Source organism: Athene noctua, chromosome 26 (assembly GCF_965140245.1).
Source record: "Athene noctua chromosome 26, bAthNoc1.hap1.1, whole genome shotgun sequence".
Classification (NCBI taxonomy): Eukaryota; Metazoa; Chordata; class Aves; order Strigiformes; family Strigidae; genus Athene; species Athene noctua.
In genome coordinates, this window is record NC_134062.1 from 7,084,495 (window position 1) to 7,100,510 (window position 16,016).

Here is a 16,016-nt window from a genome sequence, read left to right on the forward strand (position 1 = left end):
ACACATTTAGGAGATCTGGCTGAGATTACAGGGTCTAACAGCTGGGATTTGGAAGACTTTGGCTACATCACTTAAGAGAAAGTTTTTAGGCATCGAAACCCCACTGATTTCCATTGGAGTGAGATGCCTAAACCATTCAAAAGGCTGCCTGTGAGCCACTGTATAGCAGTTTCTCACATTGGAAATGTAGATGATTAATTCATTGCACATTTTATTGAGATGCCTAATTCACTGAGGTCAGACGAGTGGATGGAAGTCCCTGGAGAATGGTGTTGTACAAATGCCTGATATTTAAAAAAAAAAAAAAAAAAAAAAGCCTCTTAAGCGACACCGAGCTGCTAGTGTGGCTGAGCCTTGAAGCTGCTGAACACGTGCTGAAGTTTACACAGCCCACCGGATGGACCTTCCTCTGTGGGGTTTTGTATCAATAGGCTTTGAAAAAGTTGCAGTGGGTCAATTGTTGGCTGTTTCACAATAGATGAAATATGTTTTTTCTCTCTGCAGCTGGTTCCCGGGAGGGGAGGCTGCCTCTCTGGCAGCAGGCAGGGCTAATGAGGTTGTGTGTGTACGTTGGGAAGATGGTTTCTCTGCAGAAGAGCCATGGGAGACTTAACAGCGGGCGGCTTGCTGGCCTCCAAATGTCTCGAGTGAGGTGTGGGAAAAGCTTGAGATGGAGGGTGGAATTTGCATGCGGGCTTATTTTCAGTGCTAGGCTTATGAAAGGAGATTCTCAGCCAGTGTGAGCGGCACAGGTCCATCCTTTGGGAGCTGCCTTCGGAGACCTCTGGTCTCCTTTTAGAGGCAGGGCTCCTTTTTTGGTGTTTTTTCTTCCCCTGTGATGCTGCAAGGACAGGCTAGGATTCAAGGTCAGGATCTAGCCTTTAAACTCCCGAAGCCGGCTTGCAGCCCTCAACGAGCCTGCGGGAAAAGAAGGTTGGCTTTAACCCACTTAGGGGGAATGCTGCCGTTGATTTCAGCTATGAACAGGGTGGGTGCACACACCAAAAATCAATATAATAAAGTTCATGACAGGACTTCCCTTCCTGGAAAGGGCTACAAGGCTGCTGACACAGCATACACTGTGTGAGCAGGGGCGCGTGGGGTGGCAAAAGCACTTGTAGATATTTGTGCTTCCCGTAGAACACATGGGATGGAGCAAAAGAAACTGCTCCACCAAAGCGGAGATGGGATTTCTAAGAAGAACTGGCTCAAACTACTTCTCCTTAACATATCAGCAACTATTTTTCAGGAGTCAGAAATGCTTTTCTCCCTGGTTTGCATGATTCACTCTCCACATCCTAAATTCAAGGGGAGCAAAATGCACTCATTTTGGCCAGACTCATGTCAGCATTGAGGTAGAATAGGAAAAAAGGAGGAGATGCCCCAAGGGAGCCTGTTCATGGAAAATTTCTAATTTGGTCTGTTCCAGGCATCTCGCAGAAGAGCCTCTGCTTGGGAGATTTCAACCAAGTTTGCAGGCTCAAGAGGCATGAATAATTATGGAAGGTAGTGATGGAAATAAGGCTGGCATCTCAGTCCTGCCCTGGACCAGCTCTTTGCCACGCCACAGCCTCGGGTATCTACATCTCCTCTGAAATATCTCCAGAGGTGATCAGGCCTTCTCTTCCCCTGCTTTGCATCTAGTTACTGCCTAACCCCAGGAGGCCAGATGCTTCCTTTGTCTGACAGCTTTGGTTGTGTTTCTATCCAGGCAAAGAGCTACTACATGAAAGTAGTAGCAGTTCTCCTTGCTTTACAGTAATCAAAATGACAGGATAACAAGGCAACCCAGTAGCCTGCTTTGCCTTCCACTTGTGCCGAGTTCCGGGCTGGGTGTCAGCTCAGTCCCCTGTCTAGATGAAATACATCTTTTTTTACTTTTCTTCTTGTCCCTGCCAAAAATGACAGATTGTTCTGCGGAAATCATCAATATTTTGTCAAAACGAAATCCAAACATTTCCAGCCAAAACTCAGCATTTTCTGGTGCTGGCTGTGTTGATGCAAAAACAAACCTCTGTGGGAAATGCCAACATGGGAAGAAAATGGAGAAATAGTTTGGGCTATTCTGCAGAATACTTCTGGCTCTCTGATTCAGATGTGTGTCTGTGGGGCTGCAAGGCAGAGGGTGGTTGAACCCAAGAGCTTAATCTGGACCACTCATATATTTATTTAGACCAGATTGGTGTAAACAGACGTGCTCTGTTGACACGCACAAGGAGCCCAGCCTGTGCAGTTTGTGCCACAAAGTATGTGCGCACAGTAAGTACCGATTCTCCCTCACTGCTTTCCAGTATCAGGACATGATGCTTCAGCTACAGCTTCAAGTTAAGGGAACCGATTTTTAAGGTTTCATCCATCTGCTCTTGCCTCATTCATGTCTCCCTGTCTTCCTTCCCCCCACATTTGCACCAAGTAAGGCTGTCGGTCTGCCTCTGTGTTTAGCGTAGCAGATACTTCCATAACCATCCATCTTCTGAAATCCCTCCCCAGGGGCCTCACAGTGCTGCAGCCAGCAGCTACAGTGGCACCAGAGTGGGGTGGGAGGACTTTCCACTCCACACCCACCTGAAACGAAATGGTTTTATCGGGGCTCTCCCACGCCTGCCAAGTGCATCTCGATGCTCCCCTCCCCGTTGCTGCCGCTCTTCACTTCATTAGCGCCGGAGATGTTTATAAATGGAAGAGATAATATTTTTCGTTTCCAGTTTGGGTTTCCAGGGCAGCCACTTTCTAAAGCACTTAGGAAGTTTAGAGAAGACGAGGTTATATAAACGATTTTTCCCCCCTGGGCTCTTATTAATCAAGTGCCTTGTGGAGCCATTCCCATAGCTTTGGGATCAAGGGCACTAGCTGGGTGAGGGGAGGCAGGCGGTTAATACAAGACATCTTTTTCTTGGCTCTAACCTTTTTTTTTGGTAGGTTTACGATGAATGAAGCAGTCAGACCTGGCTGTTGGGGTTTTAGAGCAGCCGGAGGGCTGAGTGGCATGCTCCTAGGTTATATTCAAACTGTATTTTGGGCCTGACTCTTGTATTAGTCCCTTGTAGGCCTTCAAGTGAGTCAAGTAGCATCTTTTACTGATGATGTACCTGTTGATATGGCTCTGTAAAATTTGATTATTTGATGTCAAATGTTTACATTTCCTGAGCATAGGGTAAATACAATTTTGATAGCAATGGGCAATGAGTTGATCCTTGTGCTTTTCCAAAAAAACCCTAGGGACATGCATATGCACACACATTAATTAATATATTTCCTAGCAAGCCCTGATGCATTTTTAAAGCTCCACAACATTTTCCCACCCGGGCTCCAACACCAGCTGCTACCCAGGATGGCTGTGAGCAGCATGGGCGGCTCATGGGTTTGGGAAACAGGAGTAAGCTTTTGTTCCCATTAGAACGAAACCAAGCTCAGCCTCCTCCTCCGTGTCCTTCCTCCCACTGTCTCCCTACCACAAGAGCTGAGGAACGAGATCTTTTTATTTTCCTTGGGCGGATGGAGCTCTGTCTGTAGCAGCAGGTCCAGCTGTTTCAAGCCTGGAGCCGAAGGTCCACAGGAAATCAGCTCATTAGTCTGTTGACTCACCTTCCCAGTTTTCCAGCCATGCTCTCTTGGTGTGAAAATAATGTTTTAAATAGCCAAGAGTGGAAAATAATGATTTAAAGGGGTTAAAGGGGATATTCACAACTATTGCTGACTGTAGACTTGGCAGAAGTGTATTTCTTCCGGGTCTTGGGAGCGTGTGAGAAAAGGTGTTGAACATCTGGAGCGATTTAGCAGTTTCGGGCTGTTGTGTGAAGCTGCACACTCGTGGTGATGCAAATGTGGCTCACCCCGAAGAACCGGGATGGGTTGAAGGAGAGAAAAGCCACTCGCGGCGTTTGGCTTGAGCAGGTGCAAGTTGGGCGTTGCAGAAAAGCCACGTCAACCTCCTCCAGGGACAGATGATGGGTGGTGGTGGCCCCTGGTCTCCCTGAAAAACATTGCAGACAGTCCCTGTGATGTTTGGTGCATCGTCCCAATAAATTTTCTTGACTTGCCAGAACTAATTTTCAGATTGGAAGGAAACTCCAAGAATCAGAGATATTGTTTCATCTCACTTGTGATGCTAAAACACTAACTGGGCTTCTCAGCTAAAAAGGCAGATTCATTTCAGCTTATCCATGTCCGACACTTACCCCTCCCACAGAAACCTCCTCAAAGAGGTGAACTGGGTGAAAAGAGAGTTTGTAAACAGATTACTTTTCATCAACTATTTTTTTTTTTCCATTTTGAAATTTCTTCCCATCTTAAAAGTGCAAAAATAGAAAGTTTTAGCTCAGGTTGAATGACACATCATTTTCCATCTTTCTTTTCACTATTTTAGCCCAATGAGTAGTGTGTGAAAAAAATCCCAAACTGGTTTGCATCAACCCAGAACATATTTAGAAAAAATATTTACGTCTGCTTTTTTTTTCTCCAACTACCAGCAAAGAGGAAAAAAAAAAAAAAAAAAAAAAAAAGTCAGCTGTTTTCACAGCTTTTGCTGGAGGCGGTGGGGAAGCGAAGAGGGAAGCAAAACAGTTGGTGTGCTGGACCCCCTTGTATCTCAAGATCTCCGTTCAACAGCTTTCTGAAGATAAGAAAAAAATCTGAAATAACTGGTGATGATGATGATAGCTGCAGATGGGAGCCCATAGTTCCACTGGAGTTGCAGGCCCCTGCCTACCAGCTGTCTCTTCCCCATTTGCACCGGCAAGGATTTAGGACCTGGGCGAACTAATCAGGAGACCCTCATGGGGAGAGAGGCGTGTTATTTAATTAGCTTTACAATGGACTGACTGGGAGGCACGTGGTGGCTCTAATGGAAGGAGATAGATGTCCTTTTAGCTGGGCTAATTGTTAGGAAATAGCAGAGTCTTTGTTCAGCCCCAGCATGTGGCCTGTGATCTCTCAGAGCCCAGGGGCTGCCCGCTTATAATTTTAGACAGATCTATTCAAGCCTGCTCTGTAGCGCGGGGCCGAACAAGACGGGTATTGTTGCAGAGCCAGGATCGCCGTCCAAGAAAACCACCCCGAAAAACCCAAACACGTGTAGAGAGGAATATTTCTCTGTCGTTTATTCACTATCGGGCCGGGTTGCCAAGCAGAGACAATTGCAAGTGAGGAGGTTTCCAGCGCCGGGTGAGGCTTTTTCCTCTTTGAAACACGTACGCAGGCAAATCCTTCATCCAGGAGCGATGCAGTGGGCTGAAGGGGTATCTCCACCAGCAGAACCTATCCGGGGAGGGCGGCTTTAGGGCTTTAATTGCTAGTGTGGGTCTCATCCTGTAATTCCCTTGCTGTGGGCATGGTGTACGTGGGATAATCGTGCCCATCTCCGAATTATCTCCACAGACTGGCTGTGTGCACCTGTCATCTCACGGCCATGGTGAGACAGTGGTTTGCACTGGAGGGATCTTGGCTGTTGGATCAGTGTCTGTGCCTCCCGGGGTCCTGCATGACAAGGGACAGGAATCCCAGTTCTCTTTCCTGAGCTTTCCCCTCAAATCTGTCACAGTCCCCAGTCCCTGAGCTTTTCCTTCAGGACTGACAAACTGATGCTCCCAGCTGCTTGTGAATGTTGTTGAAACAATGAGTGTTGTTTCATTAAAAAAGGGGGATGGAGGCACAAAGGTTTGTAAGAGATCATGTGGAAATGTTGACCAGGAATTAAACTTCTATCTCTTGAACCCCTCTGTCCTGGTCACAGCATTAACCTGGGGGTCACTGCAGTCAAGTGTTATATTTCCCTGCACTGACCACTTCCAACCAGCTGTGTGCCAACACATTTTTTCTGGTAGTTGCCATTTCTTCGGTTGTGAATTTGTATACTGTAGGTTGGTGATGGACTCACCTTCCTTGGGAGGTGCTTGTGTGGCTCCTGGCACCTTCAGGAAAGTGAAATGTGTACTTGTTTTTTCTTGAAGCAGTGGGTATTTTTGTTGGCGGTGGCTTTTTGAAAGATTGAAAGAGCAGATAAATGTTAGTGAGTACAGTCTAGCTGTTCAGGAGATCTGCCTTATTAGCAATGATCCCATTGGCTCTCCTTTGTAATCCCTCACCAGTGTCCCAGGAAAGGGGATCTCAAGGACCATCAGAAATCAGTTCAGTAACCTCTTGTTGCCAGACATCCAAGGTGTCCAAGTCCAGTACTTAAGTCTGAGCTGGCTGCATTTGTTTCTGCAATGAAGGAGGCTGCCCAAGAGATCTGACCAAAGATGAGAGGTCCTCCAGGTGATGTTTGATGTCTATTGTCTGTGCGTGCTCAGAGTAATTGCGAATATCAAGAGTTAAACAGCAAAAATCCTCAGGTTATATTTACCAAGAACTCAGTGCTGTTACTTGAGGAGGAAAGGGAAAATGTACCGAGAGCAAACAGCGCTGCAGAACAGCTTACAAGGATTTTCCAGCCAGCCAGTTCCTCCATCAGGGTAACAAGCGAGTGACAGCACCCCCCGCCAACAAAATTCAAGGCAGAATTACATTGCTCGAGCCCAGATTAGCTAATCAGGTTATGAATCAGCATGGGACCTCCGGGAAACCAATAGCAGGAGGCACTTGAAGATGCTCAAGCAGCCTCCAAGACTGTTGATTGAGGTACCTATGGAGTGTGGGCCAGAGCTGTCGCTCCCTCGCAGCCGCACAGGGATGTGTGCACGCTGGAGTCCTGACTCCTAGCTGGCCACAAAGATGCTTTTGTGAGCCATCTCCGCTGGGAAGTTAATGAGAGCAGGAGTCGGGGAGGCTCGGAGGCGGCTTCCTCTGCTCGTGCCTGGAGGGCAATCAGAGGACAGTATTGTGGCAGCGATGTCTTGGGGCTGAGCCGGGGCCTGAAGTCTGGATCTCCGCAGCCTGAACAGAAACTTGCTTTTAGTGCAAGCTGCGCGGAGGATGGGACTTTCCGTGACTCCAGCCCTGCAGCGCGTAGCAGCAAGGGGACCCCAGAGGCCACAGCCAGCTGGGTCATGGAGGAGCCAACTTGTTCATGATGGTCATCAACTCCTGGCCGTAAATGCTAGATGTGAGGACATCCTGCCTGCCCAACAGACAGCCCAGGGGGCACACGCAGGACGTCCTGACTAATGTTAGCTCTATTTCTGTGCCCACTGCTTAGCCAAAAAGGGGAGGCCGTAGTCACCACAGGACTTACTAATCCAGCCTCTTTTTTGCCAGTGTAAAACAACTCAAATACTCCCCAGCTATTACAGCGCTCGGAAGAATTTTTCATATCGTTTTAAATTCCAGGAAAGGTATCTCCCTGGGGAATGGTTATGGCAGCTGCTTGCTCTTTCCTCTCATTGCAGAGGGCCACTTCCACACCCAGAGCCACCTTCCTGCGCTTTCCTTTCTTGGAGTGGTGGCTGCTGCTCCTTCCAACAACGTTCCCCTTATGATAAATCCTTTCATGTCTCCATTTCTCCCTGGAATTGCACGACACTTTTTTTTTTTCCCCCTTCCCCTTTGCTCCTGATTTTTGTCTCGTGCCCTCTGGATATTGTTTACTTGAGAAAACATCAAACCGAAGCCCTGACCACTTGTGGTCATTAAAAATCCCATGGCAGTTTTGGGGAAGGCTCCAATTTGGCTAATTACGTTCTGCCATAAATATCCCCCTGCAGTTTTAATTGGATATGGTGTTCTTCATTTCCTGTCCATAACAGCTGGGTGGTGTTGCTCCATGTTATTACGTAGCCGTTGTATTTCACCCCAGAGGTGGCCGTGTTTTTGGTAGCAACGGTGCTAGGAAAAGCTCCTGTTCCAGACTACCAGTAACACCTAATCCTGGGTCTGCTGTAATGAGAATGGGTAAATCTGAGAGAGAGGAGAAGCTGTCCCAGCTCCGTAGCATCTGGAGGAGAGCCAGCAGCTGCCCGTTTGCAAAAGGGCTGTGGCAGGAGCGAATTTGGCCCTGCTGAAGGGAAAGAGACAGCTCCAGCTAGGAGAGAGGTCGTGGAAGAGCAGTCCTGCCCTCACTGCGCGTTCGGAAATCAAAGCTCCGGTCTCGTTATACTTTTCCTCGACGCTAAATGAATAATTATTATTATTCTCTTAAACCAAGGTTAGTCAGCGTCCCTGGGAACAATGTGGCATTACTGCCCATCCTTTCTTTGTTCCAAACTGTTGAAAAACAGTCGGACTGCATTGTGAAGGGAGGGCAGATGGTTATCTCTGATCAACGGCAAAATCTTTTGGCTATATTAATGGCAGGAGGGCCATTCTCCGCAACTCAGCATCCTCCCTCACCAGGAGAGAGCCTGAATAGATATTAACGTTGAATAACGACAGAATGGAAAAGGAGGGTGAGACTTGGATGTGGAAGAGGAAAGATTTTTCTAAAGCCTGTAAGCAGCAAATAGGAACCAGTTGCTGAGGCGAAGTCATGTTTGGCAGGTCTTGGACTCCAAATGGTCACATCCCAGCTGAAGAAACTAATCAATGGATTCCTTCCATGCCTTCTGCGAACACTGAGCCATTGAGCGGCTCAGCTGGAGTTCAGAGCCAGGGCTTTCATGTTTCAGGCTCTGAAGTGAACACAAATTAAGGCAGCCGCTAGAATGGAGTGGAGTTTGAAGGAGACATTCAGCTGCCCTGGGAGGAAATCTCTGTCCGCAGCCTCTCTGTTCTTTTCCTCCGCATTGGGGGTTTTGCCCTGGTCCTACTTTTGGAAGCATTGGTAGTTTCCCTGCCCGTAGGCACTGCCATACATTGCACAAGCAAAATGAAACAGAAGTTTGGGGGAGCATAGAGGGGGGGTGAGGCAGGGGAGTGGAGAAGCTCAAAGATTCGCCGCAGCCATGCTGCACCAAGCTGTGGCTTAGTGTCGTCGGCTTTGTGGGATCGGGGCTGAGCTGGGATGCCAAGAGCGTGTGTATCTTTCCTAATAAAAAACACACAAGCTGTGAGAAAGGTATTTATTAGAGCCTTTGTACTGGTCCAGAAGAGAAGGAGCCCCATTACAGGTGCACTGGAGTCCAGCCAATCCTAAAGACCATAATGCTTTCAGGAGAGGCCGAGCCAAATGCATCAGCCCACAGGAGCAAGGCTACAGCACAGACACTGCAGGGGCAGGCGCTGCCTCCTCTGGTGCTGCTTTTAATCCCACCAGCAGCTCCATCCGGGACCATGTCTGCTCATGAGAGCCTTCTCCTATGTGGTGTTGACAGCCCATCCCCGTCAGCGCCCGCTCGAGCGAGCCCCAGCGACATCGTTCTTCTGTTTAAGCCTGGGGATTGTGGTTTGCTGCAGGAGGCTGCGCTCGCTCCGAGCAGGGTGGATTACCGAGTGCCGCCAAATCGGGGAGGGGAACACTCGGGTCATTTCAATACGGTTGGGACCGCAGGTGCTCTCTGATGGCTTCATCGCCACAGCCAGCTGCGTAAACCCGTCCCCCCCGCGCCAGCGCGCTCACAGGCACGCACTCTCCCACACTCGCCTGCCGCAGGATCGCACACTCGCTGGGGAGCTTGCAGCGTGCCGAGAGAAGTGTCGGAAGGGAAGGACTCTCGGGCTGCGATAACTGCATCAGGTTTCTCTTCCCAAGCCTGCTCTGGAAGGGATCGTACAGCAAGGCAGCTGTTTCTCCTGAATCCCCTTTTGATTTTCAGCTGAAAACATTCTGCTAAATCTTCTCTCTCGAGTTTCTTCCTTCAATCATTGCTGGCCATCCTGTATGGGATAGAGGGGAAAGAAACCCAAAATGAAGGGCAGGTGTAAGCTCATTATCCTGTACAGAGAGCGGCAATGGGGACAAAGTTTGATCTTTACAGCCGTCCTCTTTTCACTTTTGGATTTCCATGTTCATTCCTGTGGTAGGTTTCAAACCAAGGACCCCCCACCCGAGGTTTCAAACCCTGTGCCCTGCCTGAGCACAGCTCAGGTTCTCCAAAGCCCACGTGAATCAGATGCGGGAGGTTATATATTGGTCACACAGCGAATCACTGGTCCTGCTCCGCTGATGCAGGACTAGTTGCCCATAACTAAGCTTGCAAGTAAAATTGCCTGTAAAATTGGAAATGCGAGGCTTGTCAGTGGGTGAGGTGCCTGAAAGGTGAACTTTCAGCTGGAGGCGACTGCCTGCCCAGCTTTGCTAGCTCTCAGACTTCCTGCTGGCTGTGTCTTGAGCTATCCACCTGGGTAAGACCGGCTGCTCATGCGTGCCAGAATCAGGCTCTCGATTTCTGGCCCCGCCGCCTCACAGCTTCTTTTAGTTATACGAACTTTCCTTCCATAAATATGCCTTAGGCGACTGAGAAAGGCACTGCTGAAGAAGCTAGAAATAATTCTGAGCTGTTACGTTTGCATCTGCAGCTCATCTTTCAGTGCATTCGAAGGTTTCGATGGTGTTTGCCAGCAGGACCCTGGTCCATCCTGTGGGTTAGCAAGCAGCCTTGGACCCCGGCAGCTCATTCCCGTGGCTGCCCTCCTCCGCCCGTTACAACCAGGACGTTCATTTGAGCCCATCTTTGATCAGAGCAGCCCAGTCTCTGCCTGTGTGCTGGAGACTGTTAAGACTTTCAGAGGGAGAGAACCACAATGACTTTTTTTTTTTTTTTTTTTTTTTTAACACTTGTACCGGTAAATTGACATCTGAGTCATAATCTCCTTTCTGCTCTACCGTTTGTGGTCTGAAGTTTGTGCTACCCAAATATAACAAAACATATTTCATGTGAAACCCGATATTCTTCTGTTAACTTCATGCCATGCTGGCATGATAGTCATCTTGCATCTTTAAGATGTGTTTTATCCAGTCAGTTCCCAAGACTTTTTGGCCTCCCACCTGTACAAAGCATGTCCTTGGATCCCTGGCCATCACCCCTTGCCACATGACAGCACATCTGTGCACCCATTCTCTGCCCTGGCTTGTGGGTGGGAGAGGATTTGGCTGCTCCGAGCGAGCGGGCAGCAGCGCCCGTGATGATGTGAGCGTGGAGGAAGGGATGATGCCAGTGTGAAGGGCGATGCAAACATGAAGGGGTGATGCAGGTGTCAGGGGGTGATGTGAGCATGAAGGGGTGACGTGAGCGTGGAAGGTGGCGGCTGGTGTCCAAGCAGGCAGGGTGAAGGCAGCTGCCCTGCTTTCAATAACCACGGGGTTTCGGCAGGCCGCGGCGGCTCCGCCTGCAGCCAGCGGCGTTTTCCCATGCTAAAACTGCAACTCTCTTTTCCCTTCGTGTTTCGGGGCTGGGATGCAAACGGAAGCTGCGGCAGAGGTGCTGCAGCACCCAACTTTGAGCTGGAAGCGCCGACCCCCCTCCCCATCACCACCCATCACCCCGCAGCCCCCGCACTTCTCGGCTCCCCGGGCCGCGCCGCTCCCCCGGCCCCCGGGGCAGCGCCGGCTCCGCTCCCCGCAGCGCCGGGGCCGCCTCCGGGGCGGGGGCAGGCGGGTCCCTCCCCGCCGCTGTCACCGCTCGGGGCCGGCCCAGCGCCCTCCCCTCCGGGCCGGGGCGGCGGCGGCGGCGGCGGGGGACGGGCGAGGCGGAGCGGCAGCGAGGGAGCGCGGAAGGGGCGGCGGAGGAGCGGGCAGGAGAGAGGAGCGAGGGAGCGCGGAAGGAAGGGAAGAGGAAAAGGAGAAGGAGGAGGAGGAGGGAGGGAGGCAGGCGCCCGGCCGCCGCTGCCCCGGGCGCCCCGCTCCGCGCTCGGCGGGGCTCGGGCTCAGCAGCCGCCGCCCCCCCGGTCCCGGCGCGACGCCGCCGCGGCGCTGCCCCAGCCATGAAGGCGGCGGTGGACCTGACCATCATCAAGACGGAGAAGGTGGACATCGAGCTCTTCCCGTCCCCCGGTGAGCGCCCTGCCCTGCCCTCCGTGCCCCCCCCCCCCCCCCCCCCCCTTCGCCCGCCGCTGCCTCGCCCTCTGGATCCCTTCTCTCCCTTTTCCACAGCGAGGGCGATGGTGCGGAAATATCTGCCCGGAGGGTTGAGTTTTTTTTTTTTTTTTTAATTATTATTACTGGGGGGGGGGCTGTCTTTGGGAAGGAAAAACAAAACGCACCCCCCAAGTTGCAGCGGAGCGGCGCCGCCCGGGCTCTGCCGCCCGGCTCTGCCCCGCAGCACCGCTGGGGGAAGGCGAACTTGCTTCCCGAGCAGTTTTAAGACTTTCCACAACCCCCCCTCCCCTCCCCAACCCCCTTCTCTTAAAAAACAACCCGCCACCCCTCCAGTCTCCTTTTCTAATGCTTCTGGCATCCTTGCGGGGATGTAGGCAAGCACCTCCGGCTGGGAGGCGGGAGAGATGCACTCTGATGTTCTTGTGGGATTTTTTAGAAAATTTATTTATTTTACGAGCTCCCTGGGAGACCCCCACCTTTTCCCGAGTGGGTCAGCCACACGGGGGCTGGCAGCCCTGCACAAGCCCCTTCTTAGGGATGTAGGTTCCCCCATCCCTCGCTGGAAATGTCTGGTGTGGTCCAAACAATCCTGGTATTTGGGAAACTAAACTCCAGCGGTACCTCCTCTAGATACACGCAGCATGTTCAAACCAGGAAAGACCGCTGCTTTGATTCCAACCCCCTACCCACCCCCCCCACCCCCCCCGGGGCTGGAGAAATGGGTGGAGGAAGGGTGCAGGAACTATCAGGGAAGATTATCAACATCTTACTGAAACGAGGCGTGTGGGGTTTTTTGTTGTAGCGATAAGTTGAGGCTGCTGCTGGCTGTGGTTAACGCTAATAGTTGAGCCTTTACCATAATAAGGGCTGTTGTGCACATATTGGTGTCGTCTGACTGCCTGCTGACCCCAGACGCTCAACTGATTTCTGCCTTGCTCAGTCGAGTTAGAGGATGGGGCTTGGACGGCGTGGAGGGAAAAAAAAAATAAAAACAACCTCTTTCTGGGTACAGGGGAGGGTGGAATGAGTCCTGTTGCTTCATCTCTCCCTGCTGTAATTCCCACTGCGCTGAAGTGGAGGTTTGCTGGACTTTGGGCAGCGCCGGTGCAGCGAAGAAAATCGGAGTTGTGCGTTTCTTTGCCAGTTAGCAAGTTTCTAGGAAACTCAGAAAAGGGGCTCAGCTCCTGCCAGGCAATATGATTTCAGGCTGCATCTGCGAAATAAAGTGACAGCTGACTGCTGGAGTGCAAGGGGGGCCGGAGCCGCGCAGGGCTTGGCGCTCAGACTTAAAATAGCTGCTGGTGTAGGATCAGCTTGTCGGGAGGGAGCTCCAGTAAGTCAGCACACGCCTGGGGGATCTGCCACACGGTGTGGGGCTTTCGCATGATCCCTCTTCCTGCTCTACCTGCCCACGGAGAGGACCCGGTCACCGGCTGTAGCTGTTTCGGGGCTCCATGTCTCTGACAGCAAGGCTGAGCCTAGCTTTCAGACTCCGATGGGCCAGGCTTCAAAATGCCAGTGGGGACGCTGAGGAGGATTTTCCAGAGCACCTCTGCAGGTTAAATGAGAGGCTCTGTTGGAGTTGAGGACCCGTTCATGCCTGTTTTCTAAAGCTTTGGTGAAAAGAACGTTTACCGGAGACTGATTCCTGCGCTCCGGGTTGCGCAGCAGGCTGTTGGCTTGAGAAAACGGGATAGGAAGGAACCCCTGGTCTATTGGGGTAGGGCTGGGGGGATGTGAGGTTTGTTTTTCAGTTCAGACCAAAGTATCTGTTTAAATTTACAGCCTCCTGGCATGGGCGAGGCGTCTGCAGTTGTTTAGGTGTTCGAGCATTGGGTCAATGTAATTACCTTGTGCCTCAACTGAGGACCCAGTGTTTCACGCCGCCTTAAGTTCCTTTTCTTCTCTTCTTGAAAGCTTTTTTGCAGTTTATGTCAGCAAGCAAGTTTTAGAGTTGACCCAAAGTTTAAACTTTGGCAGGAAGAGCACTGAAAAACAAAAACGGTAAAAAAAAAGCTGTCTCCCTATCGACTTGAGCTGCAGTCGCTTCTGTTTTGGTGGCTGCACTAAACACTGTGAGCCAGAAAGGTCAATGTTGTCAATTAGCTGGCTTAACCTCATTTCCCCTCGAACTTTTTAGAGAATGCTGAAGCTTTCTTGCTTGGTCGGATTGATGTTGAGCGAAGGAGTGTGGGTGCTGCTTCTGGGATCCAGCAATGGCATGTGTAGGGGACGTAACTTTTCTTTACTCCTCTCTGGGTTGCATCTGAGGACTTAACTGCTCCCTGAAGGCTCGTTCAGCCCTTGCTCTCGGTTGCTGAATCTGCCACCACATGTGCCCGTTGCCCATCTTTTCAAAATAGGCACTGGCCTCACTGAAAAGGAGTCCAGCCCCTTGTTCCTTTACACGCCAGCAAGCAGCAAAGCAGATTTGCTTCACGGTATCCACAGGGTTAACTGTATGCAAGGGAGAGTCGTTACAGGCATAGGTTTTCAATTTTGCAAGATGTTTAATGTGCCAGGTGCTTGATGCCCCGTAAAACTGCAGAGATGCATTGGCCGCACAGTACCATCCCCCTCTCACCCCCCTGAAATAAAACCTTGCTCCAACCCACACGTGCAGGCAGTCTCTGCATGTAAAAGATGGGATTTGTAGTGTGTCCAAAGGGTTTAAAAATAACCTGAAAGGGATGTGAAGTTGTACAAAGCTTCCAAAGCCAAATTCCCCCCTGCTGTTGCCAGTGAGAATGTGTCAGTGAGATGAGTAGGTCAGGAGCCAAAAAAACTGTGGTGGTGGGCTTCTCCTTTTATATACAAGTTGTATGTGTGTGGGTTTTCATTACAAGGGTCTGATAGAGTAGATGGTAGCATCAGTTCTGATTGCAGATACGCGACTGAGCCACCAGTGGGTTGGTGGGACCAAGTTTACCGGCTTCTTTTCAGAAAAACCCAAACCGTGCGAAAATCAACCCTAACAGGAACTTAACCTTACGACTGGTAAATGCTGCCCTCCACAAAACAGTTTGATTCCTCCAGTTCTGCAGAGCTCTGTTTGCTCTCTGTGGTCAGAGTTAAAAGCAGCTCCTCAACTCTTGCTGCAAGCTGGCAGCGGGCAGTTGGGACTCCCCAAGTACTGAGAGACAAGGACATTTCTTGCTAATGAAGCTGCTGACTTGCTGCCTCTGAGGCGTCCCACAAGGTAGATGATGCTGGACATCACAGGTGAGGCAGAGATGACAGGCTCGCCCTTTGCTTCCTTTCTCTGGAGGTGTGTTACGAGCATGGTGGTGGGTTTGGGGATTTGTTGCTGCCTGGCATGAAAAGTGGAATTGGTCTGTGCACATGGGGTGTAGAAATCCTGACTGCCAGGAGACAGAAGGACCCCGCGTGTTTCGGCACTTCCCATGTGTACCCTGAGGACAGCTGGGAGACAGACGCGCTGTTTCCACTGGCCTGTGTGTGGGTGGCATCCCAGGGGTGTATTTTTATCTGGCAAGAGCCTTTTCCCTCTGATTGAGGTTTGGGACAACGTCGGGTCAGGGCTGAAGCAAGATTTCTCCTGCTGTGGTTGCTGCAGGGTACAGGGACAGCTTCTACACAGCGTGTGTTCCGATGTAGGACTTGCCTGCATCACACCGCTTCCCCTTCCCATAGCCAGGTCAATCTTTTCTTCCTTTGCTTTCATTTTCAATGCAGACAAATAAGGGAGTTTGCTTTTAAAGCCAGTGTTCTGGCAAATGCATACCCTCCTCCGCAGTGCCTTGCTGCAGGGAAGCGGCTTTATGCATCTTCATTATGGTTTTAGGGTGGAATTCTTCATCCTTCCCTCCGTCTTGTCTGGGGAGGGCAAGTTCCCAGCCGTACCTTTGCTGTCAGGTCTGCATATACGTGCTCAGAATGGATCCCAGCTGGATCAGCCCATTCAAGGGGAGTTGGTGGGGCTTAAGAGTGCACAGGTACTTGGAACATCTTCCAGAAAGGAAGGTTTGGCCCTGCGTTATCCTTGCACAGCGCTCGATCTCCCGACTGGTCCCCACAGCTGTGTCAGCCACAGGGTGACTCAGTTTCCCCGCTGTTCTTGGAGATCAGGCTTGGTGGCTTGCATGGTCATATTTTTGCATGCGGGATGAAACTCAGCAGCAGAACACCAGCATTTCCCTCTCCTCTG

General features: G+C 50.8%; 1 protein-coding gene across 5 annotated transcripts in view; it reads left to right on the top strand.

Moving 5' to 3' along the window:
• Positions 1 to 16,016, top strand: part of ETS1 (ETS proto-oncogene 1, transcription factor) — a 77,693-nt gene that overhangs the window by 17,627 nt on the left and 44,050 nt on the right. For 3 of the 5 annotated variants that reach the window (XM_074927389.1, XM_074927390.1, XM_074927392.1), the window contains exon 1: positions 11,578 to 11,803. The exons of the other annotated variants lie outside the window; for them this stretch is intronic. In XM_074927389.1, coding sequence (XP_074783490.1) covers positions 11,734 to 11,803 — 70 coding nt within the window. In that variant the 5' untranslated portion in view covers positions 11,578 to 11,733. Of the gene's footprint in view, positions 1 to 11,577; positions 11,804 to 16,016 lie in introns of those variants that run through there. 5 annotated transcript variants of the gene reach the window in all.